The 22,262-nt window shown below is 39.9% G+C and overlaps 2 protein-coding genes across 7 annotated transcripts in view; one reads left to right on the plus strand and one right to left on the minus strand.

Moving 5' to 3' along the window:
* The window catches only part of SDCCAG8 (SHH signaling and ciliogenesis regulator SDCCAG8), a 106,826-nt gene extending 90,343 nt beyond the window's left edge, over positions 1-16,483 (minus strand). For 2 of the 6 annotated variants that reach the window (XM_066993928.1, XM_066993930.1), the window contains exons 1-7: positions 16,097-16,483; positions 8,965-9,144; positions 8,738-8,820; positions 4,118-4,231; positions 3,579-3,704; positions 3,146-3,286; positions 1,705-1,769 (exon numbers count right to left, since the gene is read on the minus strand). In XM_066993928.1, coding sequence (XP_066850029.1) covers positions 1,705-1,769; positions 3,146-3,286; positions 3,579-3,704; positions 4,118-4,231; positions 8,738-8,820; positions 8,965-9,144; positions 16,097-16,391 — 1,004 coding nt within the window. In that variant the 5' untranslated portion in view covers positions 16,392-16,483. The remainder of the gene's footprint in view (positions 1-1,704; positions 1,770-3,145; positions 3,287-3,578; positions 3,705-4,117; positions 4,232-8,737; positions 8,821-8,964; positions 9,145-16,096) is intronic. The other 4 variants (XM_066993926.1, XM_066993927.1, XM_066993931.1 and 1 more) reach the window with 4 other exon arrangements.
* Positions 16,484-16,589: 106 nt separating this feature from the next.
* The window catches only part of CEP170 (centrosomal protein 170), a 101,025-nt gene continuing 95,352 nt past the window's right edge, over positions 16,590-22,262 (plus strand). The window contains 1 exon segment of the mRNA XM_048079926.2: positions 16,590-16,787. The gene's annotated coding sequence lies outside the window, so the exon portion shown is untranslated.

Genomic DNA, 22,262 nt, shown 5'->3' on the forward strand with positions numbered 1-22,262 from the left:
AGAAGTGATAATATAAAATAAAAGTTCCATATGTTCCCTAAGCAAAATCCAGATTTATTCAGCACACTCACTCTGATCACCACACACAAACTTGAGGTTAACCACATCTCCAGGAAAACAGGGGTAAGGTTTTTTTTTTTTTTTTTTTTTAAACTTCTCTCCAAAATTTTAACCAGGTGTTCTGAAAAAACTTTCTCTAGAATTTCCAAGCATCTGTAAGGCCAAGTAGAGCATGAGCAGTAGGAATGCTGACATCAGGAAGTTCCAGACAAATGCACACTGTGCACATATAGATCAATTTGACAAATTGTGCAATGAATCCAAAACTTTTGGTTTGTTATGCAGGCCATCTGGGCAGCATACATGTAGCACGTCTGACACATTCTGGTTGCATTGGATTTACTGAGCATGCATGTTTATTTCCATCTGGGAAATCTGCGTACTTTGCCCAATTTTAGTAGTCAGTGTATTAAATAGAATCACTATAACCTGAACAGAATTTGCTCTGCATATATTTTTAGACGGCCATGGTACAACAGATCTATTGTTGGGAAGCCTAGGGCAGAAACTGGTGAGTCCTATGTAAATTCATGCTAAAAGTTAAAAACAAGGATAGTCCCACTGAAACGAGTACAGTTTTGCACTTAAAAAATAAAATCAGCAAATCTCAAATGTTTTCCAGAGCTTACACTTACAAAGATCATGCCCCTCAGGGGAAAGCAAGAAGTTCAGTAAAGTACCTACAAAAGTTTTCAGACCATTTGAACCTTCAATCTTTTTCTGAGTATATTTAACACTTCAAGCCAAGTGAACAGGAGATTACACAGCTGAGATTTAAGATTCTCTTTTACACTCACTAGCACGATTGACTTTGCACATTTATGATTGCATCACTTCAGAAGGCATATTTAAACCATTAATGCCTTTTACACTTGCACAGACACAAACTCACAATTACGTAAATTTCAGATACATGAAATCTCAATTTATTCAGGGAATAAAACAGATTCAGCAGCAACATCATGAATGCAAGTATACAGGGAAAAGTTTATTCCAGAACACCAAATCTTAAAGTGAATGCATCTGTCTCTGGTTTTCCATGGTCTGCTTACTATAATCACACCACCGTTATTTTGAAGAATACATTTCTTATTTTCATTATGTTTTTATTTTTAAAGATATGCAGGTTGCATGACTGGAAACACAGAATGCATGCTTTAAAACTATGTTCTCCTCCTCCAAAATCATTATCTGGCTTAAACGAGTTCAATGTTTAAGATTTCTAAAAGTTGCGATACCAAACACTAGCAGAAGAGAACTAATTATGAAAGAGCTCACAAAAGTTAAAACTTTAACTTTTCTTTTTTGATTGGATTATCTGAACAGACATGGAGTTTCCATATGGAAAATGGGTAAAAAGAATAAAGATTTCATATAAAGCTCGAAGGCTCGGTAATGTCTATAAATACAACAAGTCAACTTAATTTATAAAATTTATATTGTCATATAATAGCAATGCATTCAATTACATTACATTTGTATTTGAGAAAGCTTCATGTAAAACCAGCTTCCAGGGACACTACTAGAAAACATGACATAGTCATTACCCATTCTGTTACTTGAATTTGAATCAAAAATGGTTCAGGTTGTCATGAGTTGATAATATTTCTTCAACAATAATTTTAAGAAAAAAAATCACTTTACCTTAGAGACTTTACTTGAGCATCAAGGATATTGACTTTTTCTTGATAAAGAAGTTTTAGTTTCTCCTTTAGAAAAGATGGGAGAAAAAAAAGCTGTCTTTTGGTTTCTTCATTGTACTGTCTTAAAGAAATCTAGACATCAGCCACATTCACTCTTTTCCCCTGAAGATATAAATCTGTTGAAATACTAGATGCAGAGAAGTCTAAGTATCTCATATTATTGTGAAAGTTTATGAAATGAATAGCCCCTCCCCTTTTTTTTTTTTTTAATTTATTTCTGCACAACGTGCCAGATATTCATATGGTATAAACTGCTACAGTTCCACCTGTTTCAGTTATTTACAATAATTTACATAAATCTCTTCAATCTTGTCTCAATTTTGATCTTACTTTCCCCTACGTCAGCAGAAATAGTAGATTCTTCAAGTAGAACAGCTATTTATTTATAATACAGTAAGTAACTCTTATTACCTGGAAATCCTATTACGACAAACTAGATAAATAAATTAACCACATCAGTGGTGAATACAATGGTGATAATGAGCCAAAGAAACACCGGAGATTCAGCTCACAGTGATGCTTAGAAAGAAATCCCAATCAATATGATACTGCCACTTTAACATGACAGAGGAAGAAGTGCAATTATTGTAAAAACTAGCTTTCAAATAGGTGTTATGGATCACTGAAGATGTTTTCAGCTATAGATGAGGCATAAACTATGAAAAATATAGTTTTCTATGAGAACTTAAATACCAATAATTATCTCAGAGAATTAAAGAGCCCTTTCAATTCCACAGCAGACACATGCACATGGATAAAATACACCAAAACTTTAAATTAATCCTGTTCTTATCTCAAAAGATGGCAATGTTACCCAATTAATTTAGATCAAAGAAATTTAGAATATCATCCCAAGCTGAGGAAATAAGATAGGCACTACAACAACTCTGAATCACAAAGGCTCCTAATTATCTCTAAAAGCACAAAGAGTGTAATTCGACTCAGGGAAGACAGACAAGATAAAGCCACTTTTGTACTTTACTGACCCTGCACTGCTCCTGTAGTCGTAAGGCTCATTGTAAAAGAGCTTGCCTAAAGGCTTGCCTGAATTACAGCAGCTAGTTCCCACCTGCTTGTGGGTTGTGTTACTGCCAAGAATCTCCAAAGTATAGTATATGCCACTACTGACATGACATTCTTAAACTGAGACTTATCTCTGGAAATCAACATCTGCAGCTACAATCTGCCATCTGTATCTAACTGGATAACAATAATTAGGGAATAATGAGGAAATGAGGTTTAAGAGAATAAAATCTGACCTCCAATTAAGGTTCAGTCAACTAAAACTCCTTCCGTAAGTCTGTTACAAAATTAATTTTCAGAACTGCAGCAATAACAAAGTACTGAAAGTTTTTCCAAAGGTAAAGAATGCTAATACCAACCAGTTCTATATGCCATTTTTCTATTTCTCCAACAGATGCTGTAACCAAAGCTGGATTTTTATTATCTGCTGCTGATGAGGTGACTGGCTGATGCAGAGTATAGTCATTACCACCTACAGGCCAGGAGTTCTGAGTATTTGCCTAAAATAAAAATATTAATGCTTCAGTTGTACTTATGTAGGCTGTATTTTTAAACAAATACCAATTATATAAGTATTGAATCTTAATGATTTTCATCACAGTAGAATTTAAGAACCAATAAACAAGTTAATTAAGTAGCAACCTGTGAAGTTATATACAGAAATCCATGTTTTCAAACTGTCATCAAGTTTTGACTAAAACTCAGTTTGAGGATGACCATTTATATAGCCTTCACTAATAGGAATTAGGTCTCTGAACCTTGATTAAAATAACAACAAAAATAAAACCTTACTGAGGCATCTAGAAGAGTTTGTTCTCTCAAAGTATGTTCTGCAGCCAGAAATTTCAGTTTCTGATGGAGGTCCTCATTTTCAAGCACAACTACTCGAACTCGATCTCTCATCCCAGACAATTCTTCCTACATGATAACAGGAACTGCATGTAAAAGGCTCCTTGAGACAATTAAATACATCTTGAGACCAAAAGTCTAGATTAACACTTTCAACTATTTTAACCCTTTCAAACAAAATGAGAATGTTCAAAAAAAAAAAAGAGTCATTACATGGATATTTAAGGTACAGAAATACTTCTTAAAAATATGCTTATTTCCATTTCTAAGATAAAGTAAAAATGTCTTTGAAGGTCTTTAGACTCTAAATAGACACCAAGATACATGGTAAGGCTCAGTGTTGACTGAATTGTGGCTTGCTCATTTTTGGTCATTATAACAATCAACCTCAAGACTAAGTTTAAGAAGCTGTTTTTAAGGCAATTTTTCTTATTTTGGGTACCAGGGTTTCATATTCAGGTGAAATATATTGTGTAAAATACCTTGCAAAACTTCACTTCCGCTTCTAAATGGTTAATGTACTGAGACTGATCGTTAATTATAGGAACAAGATCAGAAAGGTCTGGTAAATCTTCAGCTGCAGCTTCTGGGGGGTTCTGTAGGAAGGAAAGAATAGTACGTGTTATTTTCTGATTTTCCACTTACTGCAATAAGATGTTACTTGCACACAGAATATTATTTATGCTTACAAAAAAAAAGCAAGACACCAAGTACTAGATCATGAGGAAGGGAGAAACAAGAAAAAACTTCAAATCTTCAGTACAAAAAAGTAAATGTGTCACTTCTGTCAAAATGTGTTACTGCTTGATTAAGCACATCTATAAAACAGGAAAAAATTATACCCACCAACCAATGTCCAAATGAAATTCACACCGCTATTTATTATTCATTTTAGAAGAGTGTTCGGGAATATTTTCTTCTGTGAAATTAACATTAAAAATCTCTTGAATTTTAATTGGTATGCATCAAAGGATACACCTCTAAGTGTTCATTAATAATTGCTGCAGAAACACAACTATGCCATTTTAATAGCTCCACAGAAACACACAAAAATGTGTAACAGACACTACATTTAACAAAGAACCTGATATTTTAAAAGACTCTATGACTTTACAGCATTTACTCCTAAGAATACAGTACAAATTTAATAAGAATGTAAATAAATCTACTATTAAAATATCCTTCGAATCATAGCTGAAATGTCTTCCTGAAAACTACAGCCTCTTTGATCCTACTAGCAAGATGCAGTCTTTGTCACTCTGAAAAAAGAGTGAATTTAAAGTAGATATTACACAGCTATTTTGCATATTATTGAGATCTAATGAAATATGACATACTTTAATAATTTTAATAGAGTAACAATATTAACCGTAAATATGACAGTCTGCAATGAAACTGCCTCTGAATAGTCACAAAAATATTTAATGGAGTCTCAAATGACAAATTCAGCAATCCACTGCTTTCAGAGTCTCACTCATCCTCTTTACATATTTCAGTATTGCTGTACTACCTTTGTTTGATATTCCGCTATTGAACTATATTAACTGTTCTCATTCCTGAAGGTAATAAGAACGTCTATCAATGCAAGTCACTTTTTTTTTTTTTATAAACTAAACAATTAAAACTGAGGCAGTCAAATTGGAACATGTTTCTAAATAGAACATATGTCCTCTTGTAAAAAAAAAATCTGCACTTTTCAGTAATTTACTGAACTGATAAACGTAACTAATAAACATAAATAGGGTAAGTTTCCCTTCTTTGTATTGTTTTCTGGAAAGGATACAAAGTCTGCTAATTAGGTCCTCTTGGAGGAAGAACAGATACATTTCTAGTATTAGTTTGCTATTCTGGAGGAAACAGACTCCTTGTGCTGATCTCTAGCTAGTTTTGAAACTGTTACAATTCTACCTTCAGCAATCTTAGGTCAAAATCAAACCTTTTTGTGCAAAAAATGTCAATTATATGCTTTTCAAACACACCTGAAGTCTTAAAGATTCTAGAACTCATTTTCAGGAACTAATTAATTGAACAGCTGGACTGTTAAGTCTCCTGGACCTCCTAAAATATTCAGAAACCTACACCTTTGTTTTTAAAGAAATAGAAACAGTCACCATTTAAAATAAATAAAGCTATTAATGGCTAGCTATTGCATTTTCTAGTTACCTTATCTAGAAGTTGTGCATCTGACAAGAACTGACAGAAAATGCTATGTTTTCCAAGATGAGGTATTAAGACTCCCTGCCCAGCTTTAAAGAAAGATAAAATCCACTAACTGGGTAAAAACAAACCAAAATTAACCAAACAACAACAACAACAAAAACAACAAACGACCACCACACACACACAAGAAATAACCATGCTACGATGGTGATGAATATCCAAACCTTACATGAGAATGAATAACCATACCCGTAAAGGCAACAGAAATTTCTGGCAGGAAAAGCCTTCCTATCAAATGATACCCAATATAAATTCTGCCATAGGAAAGCGGGATTCTTGAGAAATCTAGAGCTAGAATTGAGGAGACAAATGCATGGTTTTCCAGAACCATCTAAAAAAACATTTATAGAATAAACTCTGAATCTGTAACCTATTTCACCTTGCCTTAATGCATGTAAACGTTCTGTTCTGTATACTCAGAATTCACAGTGCTTTAGAGGCTATTCATCTAAACTAGTTTATATAGTTTAAAAAAACACAAAACACATTTGTTGGGGAAGGGAGAGAAGAGAGAGAATATATGTGTGTATGTACGTATATCCATATATTCTAAACAGAACACATTACAGTTCCAAGAATATTTGGAATTCATTGCTCTGCTCCTCCAGCTCCCATTGACCCCCCCAACTCTTCTCTGAAAGTTTAAGACACTGCAGTTGAGAATTCATATTGCCTCACTGAGAAGTTTACACAACAGCATTGTTTGAAAGTGGGAAAAATTCCTTTTCTACTCAAAACTATTTTTCACTGAAGAACAGTACTCGTGTTTAACCTGAGACATACTTGTGTAAGGTATGCAAGAGTGCTAAAGAACAGTTTCACTAAAAGGAAAAGAATACGTAATATCTTCTCCTGACTGGGAAAGAATAGGGGACTAGTTAACCCATAGTCCTGTCACAGTGATATTTCTTTATTTATAAGCCTCTACCTGCCATTTGATGGGATGAATGCTTGTTAGATAATTTGTGATTCATTTCTTTAACTACACAATTGTTACCACTTAATTTGGGAATTTTAATAAATATTCTGATCACAGCCCCAAAATAATACGTGTTATAGAACAGAAGAACTGAGGTCAGGGGAAACATACATTTAAAGTACGCCAACTATAAAAATCAGTATGAATTACCAGACATTTATGCCTGAGTCTCAGAAATGCTGTTCACATTTGCATTCTCAACATTGAAAAGTTTACCACATGAACACAAGGGTTTATAAAATATAGATGCTTGGCAGCTTTAGGGGTTAGTGTTCTACACAGTGACAAATAGTTTTGCCAACATCCCAAGTAAGTTGGCCCACCTTGTAGTTTTACAGAATGCCTCAAATTCCAAACTTCCAAACCCCAGGAATTGGATACTCCATGCTGTCACTCTTGAACCTGCTGCCCTGTAAACTGGCAAGAGACAATGGGAAGCAGTTGCAAAAACTCAAGCTACAAGGACAGCATCAGGAACGTGGGCTGGTGAGTGCTAAAGGAAAATCTCTGCCTGATCATCTGGGTGTGGGCTAAAAAAAGTACTTATTTGATGTCTCCTGCAATTTTAATCAGCAGGCGCTCTATCCATACAATAAATACCATATTTTCTGTTTACTCCTCCATGCTTTAATAGAATCATAGGATATCCCGAGTTGGAAGGGACCCACAGGAATCACTGAGTCTAACTCCTGGATACACCCCCTGAAATACACCACGATCACACTTGTTTCTTTGGAAAAACATCTTGTTTTCTCAATTTTTCCACTTGGCTAAAATTTCCTTAAGTAGAAAACTTGGACAAAGATGAATTAAAAGACACTTTTAAAACAAACAAACAAACAAACCAACAACAACAAAACACACTTTCCCCCTCCCCACATGGGTTAACCACAAATTGATACTGATTCATGTAACCTCAAGATCAAACAATGATGCACCATACCCTTGAGATACAAAACTCTAATTCTATCCTGGCACTACTATGAGACACAAGTGCCTGTCAGGACAATCAGACTGAACTTGTGGATTTTGGAACTCTAAGAGAAGTTGAACTTTCAATAAAATTTCTCAATATCAGAACAGTGGAGCTGAGACTGACTACACAGGCTCAAAGCAACAGAAGAGGAACACGTCTTTCCAATTTTCCTACTGCTAACTCAACTTTGACAGGGAAGAGTTGCTTGCATGGTTTAGTACAAACCTACCCAGGCAATAGAAGCCATTGTAAGATTAAACTGAAACAATGTCTTTAATTTTTTTTTTTCCTGCTAGTTACAGAAAAACTGCTATATACCAGTAACTGACCTGTACACTGCATGTATTTTGGTGCAGTTCTGCTGCAGGAAGGATACATTTGAGAAGCCTAGATAAGGGCATCCCTTCCGTTTAGTTTACTGACTTTGGCAGAGACCACTGCATTTTGGTGCAGAGCTACAAATTCTGTTGTTACATCGACATCTCTAATCCTCTAAAGAAAAAGCATGGTTATAGCACAAGAAAGCCTTTCTGAGCCTGCTGAGTATAGTCATAAAGGAAAATACAGACTGCTTTTACAGAAATTTGACCATGCAGTCAATCCCAACTGTTTCAAAACAAAAAGGATGAATTTTAGTGGAGAGAAGATGATGAGAAAGCTGAAAGTAATGCGAACTGTCACCTACACATCATGGTCAACAAAAAAAGAAATCTCTAAATCCTGTATCAAGGATTTCTTTTTCTTCTGCCGTGGTCATAAACAAACGAAGTTCTGACCACATTCTAGCAAAACTTTACATTTTGGAATATAAGAATGATGGCCTTTCATTCATCCTGGATACTAGGAAATTATTGATACTAGGAAATTATTGATCTCAGCATGCATGCTGTTCATTCAAATAACACAAAGAAACAAGAAGAAACATACACAGAACAGCATCTTCCTCCGTGATGGAGAGACTTCACTTTCCATTCTTTCTTGATGTTGCAACAAAATTTTAAGTTGATTAGCTAGGAAGAGATTAAAAAAAAAACATTTATTGCAAGCAAGAACTCTGATTTGGGGGGGGGGGGGGGGGGGGGGGGGGGGGGGAGGAACTAATTTCATATTGCTTCTAACAATTTTTAAGCTATTCGCCTTCTGAGTAATCTTACCTGCATGACTGTGCTGTAGATCCTGCCAGGCTGAATTCTCACTGTCATTGTTGCCACGGTCCACATCATCATTGCCCTTGTCCACAGAGGACTCATCAAATCCAACTTCATCCTTACCCTCTGCAAACTGTCTTTCCTCCAAGGCATATTTCAGTTGATGGATACTTTCATTAGCACGCTCTACAGTAAAAAAAAAAAAACCATAAATGAAAGTATTTACCGATTGACAATTTGTTTGCAAAAAAATGCAAAGACTAAATGCATTCAGCATCTGTCTAGCTTGACTCCTTCATCTGAGGCCAGACGCTGGAAGCAATTGTCTAATGCAAACAACAAAACTATTATATGTCAACAACTTGCGGGAGAAACATTTACCGCATTTTTAAAGAACAAGCCATAAGCAGCATATTAGCCTGTCAATGCATTATGCCTCTGCAGCAGCACAAGTACCTGCTATTAGAAACTGCCAGCAGAAAGAAAGCTTCAACTACTAATTTGACCCAAACACATTTCCTAGCATATATGGCTCCATTACTTTTCAATGAATATAAAGCTGATGCTATATTTCATATAACGTGCAGGATCAGGCTCTACGGACAGCATTTGTGAATTCTAGTGGTGACACCTCACATGACAAAGCAATGACTAGTACAACTGAAAAATATCTGAGTAACTGAAATAAAAACTCAGCAACAGGAAACAGTGATTAAGTAAAGATAGATGACTTCTGAACAAGTGTAAAAAAATAACACATCATGCCAGAAAAACAAAACCAAAAAACTATTTCCAGATAAAACAAAATACTTTATGAACCCTTCCAAGAACTGACTGACTTAGGGGTGATAAAGCAACACTCTTTTCTCATTTTCAGTATGTTTTTCTTTTATTTATTTTCCCTTTTTCTTTCAGCTGATTTCATAAAAATAGCAGGCTTTCTAACCATAAATGCCGTATCACTCCACTATAGCTGAACATATCTGATACGCCAGAAAAGAAACTGGACAGATTTGCAGTTGAAGAGGTGACGACTGGATTGGGAATCAGAAAATATGGGATTGGTTTTAGACAGCGACACTTCTGGTTCACACTGTAGGGCCTCAATCAGTTAATTCACTTACTGCATTCTTTCTTTCAACCACCTATGTATAAATGGAGATGAGTAATTTCTCCTCCCTTTAAGCCATGTATATATACTAACTAGAAAAGACAGGAAAGTAACCTAGCATATTATGGCTTTCTGCAATACTCAACAGAGCAGAACCTCTAGGTATTATTTACTGGTAAAGCTCTTTGGTTTTCAGTATTTAAAGGACCTCAGATCCCTGTGAAAAACTGCAAGCTAGCAACAAAAACCTGATGCATCTCTTTTCTTTGATGTATCGGACTCAATCCATCTGCTCCATAAAAAGTTGCCAACTATCATGTATAAATCACAGGCAGTACTTACCATAAGGGACAAGCAAATAACTTACCTAATGCCACAGCTAGCCAAACACCTTAGAGAAAGAAAACCACTGCTAATTATCTCAGTGACAGAAGCAACCAGCAAAACTGGTTCAAGGCCACATTGCTCTAGGTACAAAGAAACTCCGACCCCTTCACCTAAAATGCAACCACTTCCAGTGCAACCTTGCAACCTTTAGTGCAACCATCAGCGCAACCTTGGACTAGATTAAGTTCAGTTAAGCGTAATGTTTTAGACAAAACCAATAGGGCCCTGACTGAAACATTAATTAATGTTCAAAGAGCATACACTATATATTCTACATGCTGAATAATACTTCCATGTCCTGAAAGAAGCATTGATATCTCTTGTTATTTCCTCTACTCATTTTAACTACAAAATCTAAGTATTACACCCTGAAGATATATTACAGGTATCCTTTTTCCAATGAAGAATCTTTATATAAATATAAAGGGTAGAAGTTTTTTTTTTTTTTTTTTTGTAGGGTAACACCACTACTGCTGCAGAACAACTTAAAAAAATAATAAAAAATTAAAGACACTACAGATCCATTCAACTTATCCAAAAAAATTAAGATAAAGGCTAGAGTCAAAACACTGGAGCAAAATACAACAGGGAAGAGGTTGTTGTATTTCCAAGTAGTAATCAGTTTTGGGGGAAAAAAAAGAAAAAAAGATTGTGAGAACAATTTGCTACTAAGGAGAAAGCAGAAAAAAAAACAGAAGGAATTGAACCATGTCTGCATTGCCTAAACAAAAGATGTTTTTTCAGACATTGCCCAAGACTGTCTATGAAGAGCACCCCTTTAAATGAAAGCACCAAAGCTACCTCATTCATGAACTCAGAAATGCCATAGAAAATACTCTTGATAGCTAATGGAGAGCTTAGCAAAGGAACCAACCATCCAAAATAACAGAACTGCCTGCAAGACACGGAAAATAACTCCAACTGATAGAAGTGTTGAGCAACATACATTGGAGAAAAACTGCAACTCCATAAAAAAAGTTGCTTTATCTCTATCATCTACAGGCAAAGTTCTAGTTCTAATAATGTTTACAGGAAGATAACTGGAAGTTACTGGCTATAAATTCAACATGTCACTTGTTAATATTCCACAGTTTCCAATCAGAAAACAGCCCTAGAAAGTAGGAGGAGACAGAATTACAGTGATTACAGCTAAAATAATATAAAGAGAATTTACGAGGAGCATTAACCAACGAGACAGGAAATTAGACCAGTTGGTGTAAACACAAAGATATTTAAAGAAAGTTTTACTGTCCAAAGTACATTAACATTGATTGTTTCTATTGACACTTAGAAATCTAAAAATAGTACATCATATAGTCTCCTTCCCTGCAGATATTCAAGGCCCGTCTGGACGCCTACCTGCGCAACCTGCTCTAGGGAACCTGCTTTGGCAGGGGGGTTGGACCTGATGATCTCTGGAGGTCCCTTCCAACCCCAACAATTCTGTGATTCTGCGATATACTTCTGGGATAGTATTTCAGCCAAATAACTGCTTAAGAATATTAAAGAAAAACATTTGGTTTACATGGCGGAAATTTAATTCCCGAATACCTATTCATTATTGGAAATTTGAGGTATGCGAGTTTTCAAGGTTATTTTGTTGTGTTTTTCAGTGAGGCAGAAAATCAGTTATTTATATTAAAAATATTTACTGGAGAGATTTTCACAGGGTGATAAAAAAAAAAAACCTGTCCTTCAATAACAGTAATTTGCACTCACCTCATTATTTTAAAGGAAGTATTCAAGTACACTAGCTAGAATTGATTCTTTCATCCTATTTGAAAAGTAGTGCAAGTGAAAGTTTGTTGATTGAAATGAAATTTCACATGAAATGTCTGCTCAGAAACCAAGAAGCGATCTGAGAAATTGCTTTCAAGTTTTTATTTTATTTTATTTTGTGCGGGCTTGTAATTTACCTTACTCGCCATTCTGATACGGAGCTATTCTTCATACCACAGCCGTAGCCAAGCACAGGCACACGATCTACCACGCTACTAACATACTACATGTCCGTTTGAGACTGAAACCATCCTATCAATTACTATCTGTTTCTAGGATTTTACATGTAAACGTTCAACAACAAACGATACCAGGCTGCTCATTAAGACAGGCCTCAAAAGGTCCTAAGATGTGTTCAACATACTGATGTCTCAGAATAATGAGTTACAGATCCATCTGGTTTGGCTTCCCAGCCTTCATAGTTGCTTTGCATTGTTACATGAGAAATCTGCTATTTCAACACCTCCTTTAGCCAGTTATCATCTTTAAAAGGAAGCTGTTCTCTAGAGCTGCAGCATTCATCCCTACCAGTCCCTAAACCAGCCTTTGCTGCAGAGTATAAAAGCACGTATCCCTCACCTGCAAGAAACACCAAGGGCTTCCCAATCCTTTCTGATGGATTCCCCAACCTTAAATGCATGTTACATGTTCTGCTCAGCAAGAATACCTAGAAACAATTGTCAAATAAAAATAAAAAGCCTAATAAAAAATGCAATTATAGATTACCATTTAAAATTTAATTTTTAACAGCTTCAGTGTCCTAGCGCACTTGGAAAGCTGGTGACTTGGCCAAATGCTCATTTTTCCTAGGACTGCAAGTCTCTCCTACTTTATTTACTGAAAAAGACGTGGAGTCACATAAGGCAGATTTCTTACAGTAAAGATTCACAAGATGCCTCTATCGGACATTGTAGCTAAAAAGGACGGCCTCCCCCTTCTCTTAAACCAACTCTGACCCAAAAGCAAGACAGTGTTGTTCACTTCAAAGGGTTGCTTATTTATGGGGCAGAAAATTCATATTAAAAGTGAACAATTCTCTGTCCAGAGAGTCAGGTGAATGCTAGAAATAAAGAAGTACACTCTAAAATGATGTCTTTCATGTATTGACTGCTGCCGAGCAAAAAAGAGAAAGCTGAGCTGAAAGGTCACCTGCCATCACACTCTGCTCCTCACACCGATGTAGAAGGAGGCTCGCTGGATGTTCATGCCACGACTGCCCATTTCTGGTGGTTAATGTGACTACAATAGCACAGTTCTTACTCTCCATTAGAAAATACCTCTCTTCCCTTGGGGATAACTTTTAAATAGAAATGCTATTATCTCCTAAAGACTTTGAAGTTCATTTGAAACGGTTTCAATTGTGTGAAAGTTTACACAGTAACCTAATAACCCAAACTGTACAAATACCACCCTCCTAACTCCGCGTTACACACAATGTGAAAGACTGCAATTATACAAAGTCTAGACTTATCAGGAAAAGCCCTGCTATAAAGCCTTCATTATTTACTCTCTGTTGGGCTCTAAGACCAATTATTTTTTGGTAACATTTTTGGCCTGGCTTTCTGCCCTCTGGCTATAGGAGTCAGTTCACTGAATACTTGGGCTTCCCTACGTACCAATACTGAGGGATTTTTCTTAACAAAGGACACAGCACTGAAGAGTAATTGGTAATCTTTGTGAACTAGTACACTCTTCCATCATACTGAGTAAGGCTGTGAAACGATACTTCTGATCTCCAGAATGGATGATTATAACCTGTTGCCATGTGTCAGCCTGGGTTCAGATAAAGTCAAGGACTACAAACAGTGTAAATGCTGCATATCAAAAATACGTAACAGTGCCCAAGGCTATTTGAAATTCCAGAATCCTGATGACATGAATGATACAAATTTGTAAAAAAAAAAATCCCAAATTGCATAACAGTGAGTAAAATAGGTAAAGAATTAGGTTCAGCAGCACATGAAATAATAGACCTATTTGTTCCACGGTACATCCATAAAGCTAGCAGGAACAATGTGAGCAATGGGGTTATGTTTGTGATACCGCCCTGTTGATATCTACTGACTGTGAAGCACTCCTGGATGTAAGGGATCAGACCTACCTCTACACTGTATGGAAAGTCCCTGCTTCCCAGAGTGGAAAGGGAAACAGCCACTAGAAGACTGTGCTCTGAAGTAGTTTACAAACCATAATGAATCCAGAGTAAGGCAATCCAGCCACAAATAGGGAAAATCAAAATAAGTTTTATGAACAGAATACATCCAGTCATTTGATATGGTGAACTCTACTGTTACTGTTATACAGAGTTAAACAGCCCAAGATACAAGATTTGTGAGAAACGCCCTTTGAAGTTAGTTACAGCTTTAGCTCTCCTATCACTTACAACATCTGGATAACTTGGTACATAGGCATACTTCAAACTCTGCATATGAAAACACTATATTCTTGCCACAACTATGAAGATTCTGTATACACGCACATATATACACACATACTCGTGTGTGTGTGTATATATATATATGTATATGTATATATTATAAATATATATAAAACAGCCCCCAAGCATCTCAACAGATTTTTTGGTTGAGGGAAAGAGAAATTCCACTGGAACATTTTAAATGCACAGAGCCTAAGACAAAATTAGAAAAACTGGAGCTGTGTTGCAAAATGCTACAAAAGCCTATTTTCATGGCAAATTTGAATAGAGGAACAAACCAAACTTACCAAACCACAAACACAAAAGAACATTTACACGAAGAAATACTAAGCATGCTGAAACTATGAAAACACAGGCAGAGGGCAGTGACTTGGCCTCCAAAGGTTTTTGGCTTCCCCTGCTGTCACGGTCTAAGGAAGCCGAGAACGTCACGCCCAGCAGGGAGCCCAGGCAGCCCGATGTAACCACTGAATCCCGATGTAACCACTGAATCCCCACATTTCCCTGTGCCCCAGCAGGACAGATGCTGAGCAGAGCACGCTGCCTGCATGCTCTAGAGCTCAGATACACACATCAGTGCCTCTCCTGCAGGATAAACACAAGAAATCCGCCTTCTCTATTGCCATGCTTTGGACTTGCAGTGATTCCAGAGGCCAGCAATAACTAAGCTTCAACGCCTAAAATGAAAAAGCGGGTCAGCCACTGCACTGTACAGAACAAGAGCTTGAATTCCTAAGGTATTTCAGTGACAGCGCAGCCCCTTGTCAGACCTGCACAAAAGCAAGCAAACAAGCCTGAAGCAGCATTCTAGGCAGAAGATCATCACAAGCTCTCTAAAAATACAGCAAGCGTTGTGAAACACGTCACATTTTCAACACATTGCTTGAGCTTGTGCTTATGCTTGCACTGGTGCAGCAGAAACAAACAAAAATAATAAGCCCAAGGTGTGACCTTTCTAACCAGAGCCCTCTGTTGTGTGTGATGGTAATGCTTTGTATTGGGGCAAAACCATTTTGCCATCAGAAGTTTTATTCAGTAGAGTAATTGCGTGTGCCCAACTAGTTTTAAAACCTTAACTTATCGCTCCTCCTTTGTCAGTAACAGCCACAGTCAGAGCCCTCAGCCTCTGTGAGAGTCCAAATCCAGTACACGAAAGTTCCCTAACGGCCTTCCACCCTCACGCACAGTGAATGGGAAGATGACGAAGTACGAAGCTTGCCCTGCGTGGGGCAGGTCGTGGTTTGTTGTCGTTACGAAGGAGATGCCAACGGAGCCCAAACGCCAGGTCCTGCCGGGCTGCGCGGAGCACCTCTCGGGTAGGACGAGGGGGGTCAGGGAGGCGGGGGTGTACCCGTGCGACCAGGGAAACGGCCGCCCGCAGGGAAACCGCTCCGGCCCCCCACGCCGCGCCGCCCCCCGCTCACCTCGGAGGCGCCGCTGGTAGCGCTCCAGAGCCGCCGCCAGGCCGGGCTCCCCGCCGGGCGCCCGCATCAGGACGCCGCCGGCTCCCGGGGCCACGCTCGCAGCGAACTCCCCTGCGGCTTTCACGGGGAAGGGACTACAAGTCCCGGCATGCAGCGCGCCGCGCGGGGGCTGCTGGGAGGTGTAGTCCCCGGGAGGAGGATGGGCTCCCCTTTGTTGGGGCTTGCGGCCGCGCTCGCGCCTGCGCACAAGCACGCGCCTTCCGCCTACGTCCCCGGCTCCACAGCGGCCGGGCATAGCGCATGGCGGAGGCGCGGGAAGCCGTGTTTACCTCCCCGCGGCGCCTGCGCACTGAGCAGAGCCCCTGCCCCGCTATTGTCTGCAGCCAGCGCATGGGCAGCTCCGTCCCCGCGCCGCTCGGCGCCCGGCGCCTGCGCAGCGCTCCCCTCCTCCTCCTCCTCCTCCCTCCCCCCCCCGCATTGTGTGAGCCCGGCCGGCGCGTGCGCAGTGCCGCGCCCGCCGTGCCCGTTAACCGCTATGTGCGGGGAATAACGGCGGCGCGGCTGCACAGCGACGCCGAGCCCAGCGCCCCGCGGGGCTGCCGGCAGAGCGCCCCCCCCCCCCAGTACTACCGGTATCACCAGTACCGCCAGCATCAGCACCAGCAGCGCCGGGCCGAGCCGTCGCGAAGGGGTGAGTGCGGAGGCGGCGGCTCGGGCGGAGCGGGGCCGGGGTCTCGCCGCGCCGCGCCGCGCCGTGTCGAGCCGCCCATTGTGTGCCGCTCCCGCCGCCGTCGCCCCTTCCCCCGCTGCGCCGCGGAGCGGTCGGCACACGCCGGGGGGGGCGGTGTCGGCGAGCTGAGGGTGAGCCGCGGGCGGGGGGCGCTTGGCTGCGCCCCAGGAGGACGAGGAGGAGGAGGAGGAGGAAGGGGAGGGGGGAGATGCGGGTGATAAATGGGGAGTGGGCTCGGTGGGAGGTGGCAGCGGTCGGGGAGCCGGCCGCCTGCTCCTTTGTGCAGGGAAAGAAGGGCGGCAGCGCCGGGGAGGGATGAGGCGCCTTCCCGGCGCTGCGATGGAGGTCTCCGCGCCCGCGGTGCGCTGCCCGAGGCGCCGTGACAGCGCCCGGCCCCCCCCCCCCCCCCCCGTGCCCGCGTGAGGTGGGACGGGGCGGCCCGGGCGTGATTCAACGCGAGGCGATTTCCTCTGGTAAACGTCCTCTGGGAGCTGCTCTGCGCCCAGATGCTGCTGAGCAGCCTGTGCGGGAACCGCGCTCTGCTGGCGTGACACGCAGCTCCTCGGCGCTCACGTCTGTTCAACGGCAGCGGGGAGCGTCGCACGTGTGGGCCCCTAAGGATCTTCCCCTCGCTTCTTGTTTTTTTTCCGAATACTCTGTCAGTTTCATGTCAGTTTCTGATGGTGTGGTTTGTTTGTTTGTTTTGCTTGTTTGTTTGCTTTTGTTTTCTGAAAGAGGTCATACAGCCTGGCTGGATGGAGAGAAGAGGGTTGCCCAGGGAGGTGGTGGAGTCACCGTCCCTGGGGGTGTTCAAGGAGAGGCTGGACGTGGTGCTTTGGGACATGGTTCAGTGGGTGACATTGGTGGTAGGGGGACGCTTGGACCAGATGATCTTGGAGGCCTTTTCCAAGCTTAAAGATTCTGTGATTCTAAGAGTAGAGTTGAGGATACACAGAATTATCTGTGCAAAACCGTAAGACGTGGTTTTGTTTTGTTTTGTTTTCTCAGATTTCTAAACTGTGTATTATTTGTAATGGATCAGCTACAAATCTTTTTCTTTTTAAAATAAACGTTGTGGCATAAAAGTTATTACTAAACTTACTTTATCATTGCAGTGTGATTTTTATTTATTTATTTGTTTTTGGGCATCTGTTCCAAGTATTCTGCAGGTGACTGCCTCCCATATTTATTCAGACTGGGTTTTGCAAATCAGAATGGCTTCTCACTGTCTCGTGCTTCCTAACTGTCTGGGACTTGGCAGGAAGAATTTTCAGTAATTCTCTTGGTAACACAGAACCCAGAAAATAACTGCGAGTTACAGAAGTGAACTAAAAAAGTCTGTGTTCACTTGCAGGTGAGAGCTAGGGAGCTTCCCTGAGTGACTGCAACACAACCTAAAACATGAATGGCTGCAGAAATTGATTTTGAAGTACCACTTCCAGTTCTTGCAAATGCAGGCAAAAAATGTTTAATGTACATAGTTACCATAGTACCTCCTTGAGGCTCTAAAAAAAAGTCCATTTCAGTGTCAGTGCTGCCTTTCTTGGCTTTGCAGGTAGAATGAAATTGAGGAAAAACAGATTATTTTTCTACTTCAACCAGAAAGCCAAGAAAATAGTGAAATTCTGCTTTTCCATTAGAAAATTTTGAGCAAGAGAGTGAGGCATTGAGTCTCTTCAGGTAGCAGAATTGCAGAAATTCTCCTCTCTGCCTGTGACATTTGTGAGGTTACAATGGCACGCGGTCCCCTCTTTGAAGAGCATGCTGCTTGCTGTAGTAAAAGTTGGTACGGTCGTGGCCGGGAGACTGAAATTTGAGGAAAAAAGATCTCTTTGTTACTGGGGGATGGAGCTGCTCATTTGCTGCCTGGAAGCTGGTGCTAGATGCATGATTTTCTACCAGCGTTCCCCGTGTCAGGGCTAAGGGAAGCAGGGAGGTGCCTTTCGTTGGCTACAAGGCTTGTGATGCTCTTGCTGAACGCCTGCAGTTCTGTTCCAGCGTCGATTGCTGTATCTGTTCTTGCATTGTCTCGTTCCTTACGCATCCTCTGTAGAGTGGTCTGCAGATAGCAGCTTCCTTCCCTGCACAATGCTCGTGCTTCCCTGCATCAGTCCATCCGGTGCGCTGAATGAGGCAGATGTCCTGGGGAAAAATAGTATGTGATCACGTGGCTTAAATTATAAGATAATGTATGCAAATGAGGCTGGGAAGAGAGTACAGGCTACTTGTTTAAACGGCTTTGTGTGTGTCTATTGTATTGCCACAGCAAAATATTGAAATAAATCACAAATACCCAGTCCGCTTTTATAATTTAGTTTCTCCCACTCTATCCTCTCAAAGCTGGGAAGCTGTTTCTAATTTAGCGGTGCTCTTGTAGCTAAAGTCATAAGACCATTTTAACTGAAATTTTGTTTGACCTTCAGAAAAAAAAAACATATTTTAAATTAATATATGTTTTTTTGTCATGTATTACATCAAAAGCAGCTTGTCCTAAAAGCATCAACTAAAACCCACAGAGATGTTTTAGTGGATTGCCTGTGAAGTTGAAGCACACCATTCAGGCCCTTAGGTGGTTGATAAGGGGGAAGTCTGGGAGTAGGTGGGTGTTAGAGGAGGGTGACTGGCACCTGTAACATCCTCATGGTCCTCAAGCTCCCTGCTTACCTGCTTGCTCTGCTAATGCTGCAGCAGGCAGCTCTGCTACTTGGCCAAGAGTGGGAAAAGTTGATTCGCTCGACTAATCCAGCAGTTTCTTTTTGTTTTGCTTGACTTTTTTTTTTAATCCCTTGGGTTAGCAAACTGAATTATTTCATTGTGTGGTCAGATGAGTGCCAGAGCAAGTACACTGAATGGGGACAGCAACGTCAAGCCTGGAAGAAGGAAATACTTCCTTTTCCAGTAGCAGCAATCCATTTGGTCTGCTCAGCTCTACGCTCTGACAGTCTCCATTGCAGAATACTGCAGTCAGAAAGGGGATGTGTATAAATTCAAGAAAACCATTAAGGTACTGTTTTGTTCTTTTAGTCTTAGTTTCCTGTTCTTGATATGTAAAATGTCCACATTCACAATGTTCAGAACATAATTGGATAAAAAATAATGTTTCTTTATAATATGGGTATGAAAAGAGGTCCTGGTAAGTGGTGTGGCCTTTACATAAGAAAAAACAGGGTTTTCATACCAGACTAAGAGTGGTATCTTCTCTTTCACAGAATTTAAGGTTGTTAGTGTTCAGAGGCTTTCACAATTTTTTTTTTTACTTCCTAGTCAAATAAAATCACACTTCAAAATTTATATATTTACTTATTTGAATTGTAGAAAAGTACTATTTGGTACGTGCTTAGATAAATAGTTTTTATTCATTCAAAACAGATGCATGGCAAAATCCACTGAATGTTATGCTTAATAAGATGGGATATCTCTTTTCCCATGTGCATCTGAAAGATGTCAACTTTGTTTCTCCTTCTCTTTTTGTCCACATAGAAATTGTTACTGGAAAATAGTTTTTTCCTTAGCTAGATGCTTTTCAGAGCTCCATCAGCATCCACTGGTGGGCCTAGGAAGCAGAATCTGTGCCAACAGCTGCAGCCCTCTTACAGCCTGGCTTCTTCAGTTTGTTCTGCTGGGTTTAGTGCAAGAATTGGCCTTTTTCGTTATAGGTTCCTTTGTTTACTTGTTTCCATCCATGCGAACTAAAATGTTTTGTGTTCAGAACTTTTCCCTGAAACTGAAGTGGTATTTTCCTTGATATATAGCAGAATCTTCTAAGTCTGTGTGGTGGGCTTTCCAGATCTCCTATCACTGTACGGCATTCCAAACAAGACTCTGGCTCTGCTCATTTTGTTTCTGTCCAGGACTGGAAGTGATGCTCTGCCTGGCATTTCCAAGATGCTTCTCTGTGCACGGGGCATTTTGCTCGTCTTCAGCTGTGGTAGTGCATGATGGACTTGTAAGCAGTCCATTAGCTAACCATTGTGGTCTGGAGGTAGCAATACACTGAACCCATTAAATTAGATGTACTTAGGACTTTTCCTTCTAAATAATTTTCTTGATGATCTTTCTTCTGAATTGCAAATACTTGGCAATCTTCATACGTATTCTCTTCTGTGGTCAAAATCAAGGCCTTTTCAATTATCTCTTATTTGTCATGTTGTTGTGGATTACATTTCAAGATTCAGAAGAAAAAAACCAGGAACTCAGAATGTCATCTCTCTTCTGTTTTCTCATGAACACAATTTTTCTTGCTTTCGTTAGTCTCGCTTCCAACCCGCAATTGCTCCCCCAGCAATACAACTGGTAACTTAGTCTTATTATACTTAGTCTTATACTTAATAATAAGACTTATCATACTTAGTAAACTAAATTATAAAACTAAATGGAAGACAGGGAGAAATATTGTAGTTTCATTTAGCTTAGATTTTTGTTTTTCACTTTTCCTAAGAACACAAGAATGGCCACCTTGGGGCAAGCCAAGTGTCCATCTACTGAAGCCTCCAAGAATATCTACAACCTGGTGCCTAGGGAGCCATAAGAAAGGTGCAGGCATATATGATATTTTCTCCTAAAGCAAAGCTAGTCTCCATCTATTTTCTGCTTGGGGCTTTTGTGTTGGGTGTGGTTTCTACTAAGTATTATTCTTTCTACTTGATCTGCATTTCTTCAGCACTGTCTTGAAAAGGCAGTTCAGTTAAACTGTCCCTTTCTAGTTTTCAGACCTCCGTTTCTCGTACATGTTCAGTTTTATACTGGATTAATTTAATAATAAAAATCTTGATTTATTGCCTCTTTTTGTTATTAAAGAAAAGCCAACCTAGTTTTGTGAGGTTAATGAAGATTGTGCTCACCCATCTCCCCTTCTTTATATGATATGTGTTCTTCCTATTTTACTTTGTTTCCAAAGGGAATATTCCTGTAGTATGAGGGTCAAATACTTCCTATAAGAATTGCTGCTCGGGGTGATTCATGGGTCAAAACACAGCTTGAATTTTAGTTTTGAGGTTGACTATAAAACTGGCTATTACAAATCTGTTTTGAATTGTAAGCAGAAATTATTCAGGAAGCCATTGAGAACCCAGAACTCCTTTTTGTTTAGATTTTGGATTAGCAGAGAATTTTGAAAAATGACCACAACTAGCAAAGCCAAGAATTATGGAACAACTCAAGTATTTTCATGATATAGATAATATTGCCCTCTTATGTCCTTCCGTGTTTTTGTTACTATTACAGTTCACACTGATAAATATAAGAAAACTTGTCAGAATTCACCTGTTTGTTAAAATCAGTATGTATAGTTTTAACTATTACCATTTAGAGTACAAATTCTGTAGCGTATTTCCTCATTCAAAATTTGATTTTCAACTTCCTTGGGCAAGGATGAGTTGTTTGTTTGCTCAAGGTCTTGGTGAAGTTCATAAGCTTCAGGTACTGCTGCTGACTTCT

The sequence above is a fragment of the Anser cygnoides genome, chromosome 3 (assembly GCF_040182565.1).
Source record: "Anser cygnoides isolate HZ-2024a breed goose chromosome 3, Taihu_goose_T2T_genome, whole genome shotgun sequence".
In the NCBI taxonomy this organism is placed as follows: Eukaryota; Metazoa; Chordata; class Aves; order Anseriformes; family Anatidae; genus Anser; species Anser cygnoides.